Raw genomic sequence first — 10,770 nt, forward strand, 5'->3', positions numbered from 1 at the left:
CACACACACACACACACACACACACACACACACACACAGACAGACAGACAGACGCAACCAAAATGATTACCTCGCCCTTGGCGGAGGTAACTAACTGAATTCCAAGAAAAAAAGTCTCAACAAAATAAAACTAAACTATAATGAAAAATCCAGAACTATTCTAACCTTGTTTGGATCAGCCTGAGTCGAGTCACGTACCTCATCGTCGTCCTCCTGCGACGCGCTGACCATAGGGCTGAGGTTGGAGAACAGGAGGTAGACGGTATCTGGGTCCTTCTGTTTGGCCTCTAACCAGACCTCGTCGGTCCTCCTTGCACTCAGCCGGTCCAGCGTCTCCCTGCTGAAGTAGTTCTCCTGCAGGTGGGGTTCGCCGCCCGGCAGGACGCGCCGGCCCTCTGAGCGGCTCAGCAGGCCGGCGATGTGTCGGTGGCCCCAAAACTTGGCGATATCGTAGGCGGTTTGAGAGGAAGCGTTCACGGAGAACTTGTCACAACTTAAGACAGAAAAAAGCAGATTCTTTTCATGCTTCAGCTTATTTTACTTCTTTAATTTGTCCACTCACCAGCAGAACACCACACGTACCCGAGGGACACCAGCATCTCCGCCACCTGGTAGTGGCCGTTGCGCGCTGCGAGCATCAGCGCCGTCCAGCCGCTGCATCCTGTCCGGTTGATGAGCGAGGGGACGCGGGACAGATGAGAGGACACCTGGGTCAGGTCTCCTCTCGCTGCGGCGTCCAGAAACTTCTCCACCATGTCCTCCATCGCGCTCAGCTGAAAACTGGTCATCCTGGCTGATAAAAACTATAAATGTTTCACTTCACTGCATCAAATATAATTAATGTTAGCACAGCAAAATCATTTTGTAATTAAAACTATAAAAGTACTGGTATAGGGAAAACAGTAAAACACAGAAAAACAGTGCTGCTTAATATAAAACCTTGCAATAAATGATGAATCTCTAAATCTAAATTTTTATTTTATTAGCAAAACATACATTTACTAATATACTTTAGTTTTATAGTTATTGCAAGCTTAGTTATATATTATTGTCTATGCAGTAAACATTAAGTGTTTGGTTGTGCAGAGTAGAAATAAACTGATTATTCTTACATTGTCGAGCACAATCAAATAAAATTTATTATTAATAGAAATTATCTACATTATCATCACTTCAAAAAGCAAATTAAGCATTTATAAAGCAAATTATTAGTTTAAAAACCATCTACTAGAAATGAATTACTGGGACTCTGCGCCTTTAATATCTCCTCTTCCTCTTATTGGTAGAGAAAGTTGTCAATCATTACTGTGCCACGCCCACCAAATCTCGAAACATTACAAAATAAAAGCACATGCTAAAACGCCTCGAAAACAAGCAAAGTTTCGGTTTTAATAACACTTTAATAATAACGTTGAACTCCTTCAGGTTTATTTACAGTCATTAACCGATGTTTAGGCTACATTTTATCTTGGTTTTACTGGCAGCTTACTCATTAACTAACCGTGCTGGACATGACAACACGAACCGCAGGAGCTTGTTGTGGTTTATCCGAGAGTTAAGTCAAAGAACATTAAATAATTTAGTTACAGGTGAAAAATATAAAACTGAAGCGTCACCTCACCTTGTGTCCGCTGCTTTCCGGCTCGTCAGTTACCTGTCTGCTGCTGCTGTTGGTGGAGAAACCGTGAAGAGTTGCGTTCAAGGGCCACAGTCGCTAACTAGAACTGTGCGGCGTTCCGGTGCTTCAAAAACTGTAGGAATTATGAGTGTTGACGCAAATACTGCATGTCAAAATCTCTTATTCTTTTTCAAGTAAATAAATAAAAATCTTACAAACTGAACCATTTGATATAGTTTAAAGTAACCCTTTTAATGTTTGATTTTAAAGTTTGCAATGATTACCTTAAAAGAAAAGGTTCAAACAAGTGTTTTCAAATTTTTCAATTTTAAACCTACAAGTTGACGTATACAAGCATTACTAAAAAATAAAAATAAAAAACATCATTTTATATTAATTGCATTTATTAAGAACAATGTTTTTAAGAGCTTAATATGACTAAGAATGATTTTATTGAAATAACTGGTTTCCTGGCTGTAGACATGTTTTAAAATCTTATATTGGCGTTTCATGACCTAGCCTATATTAAGGTCCAAACCTCAACTTTGTGAATCACTGCTTTAAACTGTTATCATGATGTTTATATCTGTATTTTTATCTGGTTGATGTACAAAATAATTTTAAAGAGAGGGCTGGATCAAGACTTTTGCACAGACAATGTAGACATACATGTTGTGAATAAGTGGAAAATGTATCCACATCCTTTACTGAAGAGTAAAAACTAATACATCATTATAATATAAACAACTGAAGTATGAATAATCACATTTTTTAAAGTTTTACAAAGGATAAATTTCCTTAAAGAAAATAAGTTATTTGTGGTAAAACTAAGATTTAAAAAATATGTTCAAACTAATGTTGACTGAAAGAACAACAAGAAACAGTTTTTGTTAACTCTTTAATAAAATTGTGTACAAACAAAGTTAAGAGACAAACAAAAAAGTATAAATAAGACCATACATTCTGAATTATTTAAAAAATAATAAACGCTTTCTGGTGTTAATTTTCCTTCATTTAAAGCACAAAGAATTCAGCAAACAGCCTGGTGTTAAGAAAACATCATGCTGTCTCTGTTTATTGTTTTGTTAGTAACAAAAATGCAGAAATATTTATCTCCTCGCAGCAAAAAACCCGAAGCCTGATCATTCTTCTGTTGTTGTGCAGGTAACGGCTGTGTGTGTGTCTGTGTGTGGACAGAGTATGTGTGGTGTTTGTGTGTTATGAGTAGAAGGTGAGGACACTCTGGTGGTTTCCTCGGACCAGCAGCAGAGGTGGGAGGTCTTTGGACAAAGTCTCCAACCAGCACATGTAGAGGGCGCTGGACACGGTGCCCTTCCTGGCCAGAGGCATGCTTCTGCTCACAAACACAGACACAGCTGTCAGATTTGAATCTGTAAATAAAACTTAACAAGTCTGGTGTGGAAAATCAGGAGAATATACAGAAAGGTTCTTACATGACGATGAGCTTGGCGGTGCTGGAGTGCTCCTTCAGCAGCTCATTCAGCCTGATCTGACGGTTGGTCTGCAGGTCAAACACAGAAATGGAGTTTTAAACAAAAGAGTCCTGGTGCTAATCTGGGTATCTGCAGACAGCGGACCTTGGCCTTGTAGAGCTCCAGCTCGTTGTCAGTGATCCTCCAGGGCTCCTGAGCCTTCAGCCTCTCCGCAGCCTCCTGCTCCATGTCGTCCTCCCTCAGTCTGTACGGCTCGATCAGCTCCTTAAAGCTCAGCTTACTGTCGAACAGAACAACGGGTCGTAAACGTCAAGCCGAGAAGACGTCGGTAAACTCAAGGAGGCGGTAGACTCTGGAGGTCGTACTTGTGTTTTTTAGGTTTCACGTTGATGTCTCCGAGGACGTTGATGTCAGAGAAGTCGATTCTGAACCTGCTGAGCAACGTGGCCATCCTGGTTGGAAAACAAGATGAATGAACCGTCAACATCAAAACTTAAACACCGAAAGGTTTCGGCTCCGGTTGGGAGAACAGATGTGGGCTCACGCTCGGCGGTCGTGGTCAATTCGGTTAATCTTTCCACCGATGAAGACTCTGATCCTGCAGTCGCCCCACTTGCTCCTGGTGGTCAGCAGGTATGGGATCAGCAGAGTCAGACCTACAAAGTCACAAATAAATGAGTCCTATTTTTTTTAATTGTTGCAAAAAAAAAAAACAACAAGTAGAGCGTTCTTAAAACCTGACCTCCATCATCAAACAGCCACCAGACGTCGATGGTTCCTTTACCCTGTTTCTTCTTAAACATCTGGCTGCTCTCCAAGAGACGCTGGTCAGTCAGACTCAGAGGAGATTTGGTATCTGTAGATGGCAGATGACACACACACACAAACGAGATGTCTAAATGAAAATGACTGGAACTCGTGTCTGATGGATGCTGATATTAAGGAAAGCTAATAATAGCAAACAGCTGAACGCCTGGTTTACCTCTCAAGATGAGCGGGCTGCTTTGGTTGCTGGTGGTTTTTGAAGGACAGGAGTCAGAATCAGAGTCTTTAACCAAACTGACAGAAATCTGAACATCTTTGCTGCTTTTTGGTGGCTTCTCGCTGGACGATAGAAGCTCATCTGCAAGGCAAACACCAATAAAAAGTCTTTTAACTTCTGTATTTTGTACAACTTAAGCGCTTAGAATCAGCTTGTGTTGCCAGGGATCGGCACGCCCAGAGGCCAACTTTCACCTAGTTTCCACCCAACCTCCAATCAGATAGTGGGTCCACGTAGAGGTGGCTTCCTTCTCAGCTGAGCTCCAGTGGACAAAGTTTGACCACCAGGCTTGGCTCCAGAGGAGTGCTCTGGTTTCCCTAACCCTGGGCGAGGTATCCTGGCAAACCAAACCTTCCACTCTTTAGTTGACCCCTCTCCTAAGGTCAGTTTGTCATGACAGACCCTACAAGACAGCGTACCCCCAAGGAAAACTGGGGCATTCAAACCCCTCAGCCACGTTACAATGGAGGTTTTGCAGATCGAAGAATTGTAAAAAATGGAAAGTTCTCTGGTTGGGGATAAAATATTTTGTCTGGGAGTCTTGTGGGATAAAGCAGGGGATGGATGGACAGATTGACAGTGATGGGGTGTTGCTCTGGTTTGTTTTAATGAGGAATAAGCTGAGCTAAAAGGCAAAGCTCTTGATTTAACTCTCAATCTACGTTTCAACCTGTTTCACCAGGTGTGAATCATGACAGAAAGAACAAGATCCAGGATACAGCCGGCTAACACCCAGATAGCAAACTATGATGTTAAATCCACATTGAAATGATACAAAAAGTGGTCGGTGACTTGTTGAAACAACGTTAGGTTATAACTGATACTATATCAATGTTGATTCAGCATTGATTAGACGTTGGTGTTTCAATCATTAGAATTCAAACATGAAAAACTAGCTGCGTTTCCATTTCAAATGTGCGCAAAACTTTGTAAATTTTCTGTTAATGTCGAAAAACACAGTTTCGCAACTGCGATTTTTCCATTAAGTAAGAAACGCTATTAAAGTCACGCGTGAATACATTTGTTCTTGCGATAAGTCTTTACAAACATGGCGGCGATGGATTTAAACACATACCATACCGCGATCCTAGCACTCATCATCAGCGGAGACGTCGGCGTCTTTTATCAAGGCTTTCCAGAGACATGTCCCTACTTGGGAGCGGCTACGTATGCTGTGTTTTTGGAAAATTGTAGTCGGTGAGTTTAATTCTTTCTTTTACTACTTCTGTGATATTACTACTGCTTCTACTTCCCGTTATCTTCTTCGTTATCGTCTATTTCACCAGTAGAAACAGCCAGTTGTTGATCACGTGACTCCCGTGATGCGAAAAAAAAGTGTTTCCATTGCAGTTTTGCGAAAAATACCAATTTCGACACGGCCGAAAATCCACCTCATCCTAGCGCAAAAACATTTTGTCAAAAAATGTAATTTTTTTTAATTGATGTGTTTCCATTGAGCAAATATTTTTTCGAAATTCTAATTTGTGCATTTTCATGGTCAATGGAAACGCAGCTACTGACTCAATAGCATCTTTTCAACATTGGTTATTTGGCTGGAACTGGATGATTGTTTTGTTGATTCACTATCAATCGTCGACCTTAACCAAAAATCAACTTTTTTGACCATAATTCAACATTGGATTAACAACTTTTGCTATCTGGGAATAAGCTTCCTCTTTAGTGCGGTCACATTGTGTCTTATAAATATGTTTTTTCTGGAGGGTTTCTGGACACGTTCCACAAGGAAGAGAGACCCTGGGGTAGACAGAAAATTGCTAGATTACGTTTCCTCTCTAGCCCGGGGAGTCGAAGTGTCTCATTGCCAAGAAGGATTTGCTCTCAGTTTTCTTACTGGACCTGTTGCCTTAAAGCTAACCACAGATTGGCAGAATAAAATAATTTAAGTTAAACTCCTAAAGCAAGTCTTGAAACAGAGGAAAGGGCAACACAGAGGATGGACGCGTTGTAAAAAGGTTTTCAGAAGACTTGTCTCCATTTCACTTGGAACAAATGTAAAAAGAGGGAATCAGGAATACAAACCATGAAATAAAATAAAGGAATGAAATGAATCAGTGTTGGAAAAAACGATTGTGAACGTGCCTTGCCCCTGAATGTGAGAGATGTCCAGTCCATCCTGAAGTCTGAGGATCACCACTCCAAACTGGAGGTCAAAGGCGTCACTGGAGTGTAGAAAACAATGTTAAACCAAATATATGAGAAATTAGATTTATTTTAGTCTTTCTGTTTGACGGTCCTTACTGGATAGAGTTGATGTAATTCTCCACGTCTCTCATGTCTCCATCGCTCCAGTTGTTTTTGAACCCCATGACCAGCGTGTTGGGCTTCAGGCGACCCAAACCAACAGCCTGAAGAAAGAGATGTGACGATGGAACAAAATGTTTTGGTGCAAACATCACGAGGAACAACAAAGATGAAGTCTTCATACCTGCAGGAGCAGCTGTGTCCCTTGTCTCAAGTTGTCGGCAAACACAGGAGCATAAAAGGCCTTGATGCGTTTCTTGCTGAGCCAGCGCCGACAGCGAGCATAATCCTGGGACACCTCCTTAAAGTTTGGTCGACGAGACGCCTGAATAAACAAAAAACATGAGTGGTGGTTGTAGAAGTTGCATTGGCTCATCACATTATGACAGACAGCCGGTACGTACAGTCCTGACGTGGCCACAGACCATCAGGCTGACGTTCTTAGTGAAAGAATTAACCAGCTGCAGCAGAGCCGGACGGGAGTTTGGATAACCGGCCAGAACTAAACACTGCGGCCTGGGAACAGGAAAAAAAAAAAAAACCACAATGATGACTTCACACAAACAAGCTGTCAATGTTTTTCAGTCAGACCTGAAGTTTTTGACGTGGTCCTCCACTCCGGAGAGGTTCAGGCAGTGTGTTAGAGCCTGGTTGTAGATCAGAGCCTGAGTAGAAGAACCCCAGTTTACATCTGCAGAAAGTAACAGTGACAGATTTGAGCTGTGAAGATGAGCGAACGGGTTCAGTTCAAGCAGTGAAACAAACAGTTTTCAGCCATAGAACTAAAAGATTAAAAGATGGTCAAACAATACGACACTACCAGTCTGACTTGTGGTGTACCCCAGGGTTCTGTATTGGGACCTATTCTATTTATTCTTTACAACTGGGCAGATAATTCAGCAATTTAGACATGTGTGATATCAGCTTCTATGCTGATGGTATTCAGCTTTACTGCTCGTTAAAAGAATTTCATAAGTTAAAGTCTTTAATAAATTGTTTAGCCAGCATTAAACAATGGTTGAGCAACAATTACTTGCAACTGAAACACTTATTGTTATCCTATTGTTATTGTGAAAATAAGGTTCCTCAAATTAAACAGTTTTATTGGTATTTAGGTCCTTCTGTCCAGTCCAACTTCAGAAACTTGTTTTGGTTCTGTGATGTCTTTGAAACAACACACAAAACAACTGACTAGAAACTGCCGCTTCCATATTAGGAACATCTCAAAATTGAAGTTTCTTGTCAAAAACTTCTCGTTTGAACTATTGCAAAAGTTTAATCACGTGTTTAAAGCAGAAGGAGCTGGACCATCTTCAGGTGGTCCAGAACTCAGCTCACAAACAAGCTCACATCTGTTTTAGCTACTCCTCGCTGGCATTTTAGAATTAATTTTAAAATTCTGGTTTTAACTTTTGGAGCCTTATATGAACAAGCTGCCCCTTATATCTCTGGTTTAATACAACTCCGCACACCATCTCGCAGGTTGAGGTTATCAGGTCAGGGGTTGTTGGTGGAACCCCGCACCTAATTTAAGTCTCGTGTAGACCGGTCGTTAGAAGCAGAATGCACTGCACTTTAGGAAGTAAAACACAGTCAGGTTCTCACCTGGTTTCTTGTAGCTGACGTAGATGTAGAGCGCAAGGACGATGAGCAGAGTGACGAGGGCGGCCCACCAGTTGATGACAAACATCACAACGCAGCACAGGATGGCGCCCGCCAGAGACACCCACATGTTGTAGTATTTAAAGCTGGGACGCCAACCTGTGATGAAAAACATATTTTCCAGTCTTAAAGAAAAAAGGTATCCGTGAGGTTAACTTCAATCCATCCATCCATCCATCCATTTTCTTCCACCTATCCGGGGTCGGGTCGCGGGGGCAGCAGCTTCAGAAGGGAGGCCCAGACCTCCCTCTCCCCAGCCACTTCTTCCAGCTCCTCCGGGGGAACTCCAAGGTGTTCCCAGGCCAGCCGAGAGACATAGTCCCTCCAGCGTGTCCTGGGTCTTCCTCGGGGCCTCCTCCCGGTGGGACGTGCCCGGAACACCTCACCAGGGAGGCGTCCAGGAGGCATCCTTACCAGATGCCCGAGCCACCTCAACTGGCTCCTCTCAACGTGGAGGAGCAGCGGCTCTACTCTGAGTCCCTCCCGGATGACCGAGCTTCTCACCCTATCTCTAAGGGAGAGTCCAGCCACCCTGCGGAGGAAACCCATTTCAGCCGCTTGTATCCGAGACCTCGTTCTTTCGGTCATGACCCAAAGCTCATGACCATAGATGAGGGTAGGAACGTAGATCGACCGGTAAATCGAGAGCTTCGCTTTCTGACTCAGCTCTCTCTTCACCACGACGGACCGGTACAGCGCCCGCTTTACAGCAGACGCTGCGCCAATCCGCCTGTCGATCTCCCGCTCCCTTCTTCCCCCATTTGTGAACAAGATCCCCAGATACTTAAACTCCTCCACTTGAGGCAGGACGACCCCCCTGACCCGGAGAAGGCACTCTGCCTTTTTCCGGCTCAAGACCATGGCCTCGGATTTGGAGGCACTGAGCCTCATCCCGGCCGCTTTGCACTCGACTGCGAACCGCTCCAGCGAGAGCTGCAGATCTCGTTCCGATGAAGCCAACAGGACCACATCATCCGCAAAAAGCAGAGATGCGTGATGTTAACTGTTTGTGGCAATTTACCTACAAAATTATATATATGTTTTTCTCTTTCTTTAGGTTTTTAACTCGGTTCCGAGGAATATGTTAAATAAAAACTGTGTTAAAGCTTCAGTTTCAGGGTTTACCTGGTGAGTTGGCCATGGAGGCGTGGAAAACAGAAAAGTTGATGAGAGCGTACGACGCCAGGAAGAAGTTAGAGATGATGGGAGCGATGATGTTCAACTCAGCTGACGGGACAAAAACCAACAGTTTCACTAGTCAAATCGTGTTTTTTGTTAGTTTTTTTAATTAAATTGTCGTAGCTTTGCGGCCCACCTATAAGGATAAAGGCGAGGCCGATGCAGAAGGTGAGGACGTAACCACGCAGAGGCTCGTTGTTTTTACCGTATCCTTTAGCAAACACACCCAGACCTGGGTAGATGTTGTCCTTACACAGAGCCTGGAGTTACAAGGTTCAAAATATGACGTGAAATTCTGGCTTTAAGATTGAAGGGTTCAGAATAAGCTCTGGATGGGTACAAACTCACAGCTGGAAGTTTTTAAACAAGAAATAAAACTCATAGCAAAAGAGAGAAAGGAAAAAAGTGATAAGTAATGATTAAGTGATAAAAGTAAGTAAAAAATGGCGTTTATTTCTGACCTGGAAAACTTTGGGAGCGCTGACCAGAGAAGCTAGAGCTGAGGAGAGCGTGGCTGAGAAAATCCCTGCAGTGATGAGAGGACTGAAGAAAGACACCAGACTCATCACCTGAACGACACACAGACAGACCTGTTAGAAAACTTTAGACTTCATATAAAACTGTCTTTAAAAAAAACATGACTAAGAAAAAAAATCAGAAAAGATTTCTGCAGATTATTGTTTGCAACACAGCAAAGACCAAAAAAAGAACAACTCAGACTTTTTTCTCAGAATTCATTCTTTTTTTTTAGTGCCTCAAATCCTCTTTTGTACAATATGGAATTCAAGCAGTAAAAAAGGAAAGAAAAATGTGTAGAAATAATTTCAGTGGAAGTTTTGCTTTATTGATGATTTGGCAGCACAACCTGTCCTCCGAAAGCTTTCCAGCTTCTATGAGTCCAGCTTTATTTATCGTCCATCATGATTCCTGACTGGGCAACAAAAGCTCAAATCACCAGGCTGTCTCTGCTGCAGTCTAGTTAACTTAAACCTGACACTTATCTTTTTCTTTCATTTTTTTGTATGTTATAAATTGAAGATTTTTTTTGATTGAATTTATTTAAGAAAAAGCGGCAGAAATCATAAGATTCTTTTGTTCTTCTGCTACCTTTCATTTAACTTGATTTGTTTTGAATGTTGAATTTATTTTGTTTTGTTCTAAATTAATAAACTTTATAATAAATAATAAATAAATAATAAACTTGACACTTATTATTGTTACAGCCTTACTGAACTCAGCTTCAACACGTTTCCCATCAAATGAGTCGTACAGAAGCTTATTTTTGACAATGGTGGTCTATATTTGTGTGAGCAGTTTGTAAAACTGTATCATAATCCACACAGATTATTCGTTTACCACATCGTACCCACCTCAGCCCGCTTCACCACCTCGGTTGTGTTTATGATTCGATCTACTGGAGTACGTTTGTGAAACGAAGAAAGGCAGATTTGAGCCACTTTCTAAAATAATTGCGATTTTCAGATTTGAACGTGCATCAGTTTCCGTGTGTGTGTGTGTGTGTGTGTGTGTGTGTGTGTGTGTGTGTGTGTGTG

The 10,770-nt window shown here is 42.1% G+C and overlaps 2 protein-coding genes across 4 annotated transcripts in view; both read right to left on the minus strand.

The window, feature by feature from the left end:
- The window catches only part of nudt12 (nudix (nucleoside diphosphate linked moiety X)-type motif 12), a 6,890-nt gene extending 5,164 nt beyond the window's left edge, over positions 1 to 1,726 (minus strand). The window contains exons 1-3 of one of the 3 annotated variants that reach the window (XM_014014648.1): positions 1,622 to 1,726; positions 583 to 793; positions 199 to 493 (exon numbers count right to left, since the gene is read on the minus strand). In XM_014014648.1, the coding sequence (XP_013870102.1) occupies positions 199 to 493; positions 583 to 788 (501 nt within the window). In that variant the 5' untranslated portion in view covers positions 789 to 793; positions 1,622 to 1,726. Of the gene's footprint in view, positions 1 to 198; positions 494 to 582; positions 804 to 1,621 lie in introns of all 3 variants that reach the window. The other 2 variants (XM_014014647.1, XM_014014649.1) reach the window with 2 other exon arrangements.
- Positions 1,727 to 2,528: 802 nt separating this feature from the next.
- slc12a2l (solute carrier family 12 member 2) overlaps positions 2,529 to 10,770 on the minus strand; it is a gene marked incomplete at its 5' end in the record, with an annotated part of 16,325 nt that continues 8,083 nt past the window's right edge. Inside the window, 16 exon segments of the mRNA XM_014014645.1 lie at positions 2,529 to 2,972; positions 3,073 to 3,140; positions 3,217 to 3,352; positions 3,438 to 3,524; positions 3,617 to 3,728; positions 3,815 to 3,928; positions 4,055 to 4,195; positions 6,215 to 6,294; positions 6,374 to 6,480; positions 6,561 to 6,701; positions 6,781 to 6,892; positions 6,968 to 7,067; positions 7,982 to 8,137; positions 9,164 to 9,265; positions 9,354 to 9,477; positions 9,679 to 9,786. Coding sequence (XP_013870099.1) covers positions 2,837 to 2,972; positions 3,073 to 3,140; positions 3,217 to 3,352; positions 3,438 to 3,524; positions 3,617 to 3,728; positions 3,815 to 3,928; positions 4,055 to 4,195; positions 6,215 to 6,294; positions 6,374 to 6,480; positions 6,561 to 6,701; positions 6,781 to 6,892; positions 6,968 to 7,067; positions 7,982 to 8,137; positions 9,164 to 9,265; positions 9,354 to 9,477; positions 9,679 to 9,786 — 1,824 coding nt within the window.

Source organism: Austrofundulus limnaeus, unplaced genomic scaffold, assembly GCF_001266775.1.
Source record: "Austrofundulus limnaeus strain Quisiro unplaced genomic scaffold, Austrofundulus_limnaeus-1.0 Scaffold117, whole genome shotgun sequence".
Lineage (NCBI taxonomy): Eukaryota > Metazoa > Chordata > Actinopteri > Cyprinodontiformes > Rivulidae > Austrofundulus > Austrofundulus limnaeus.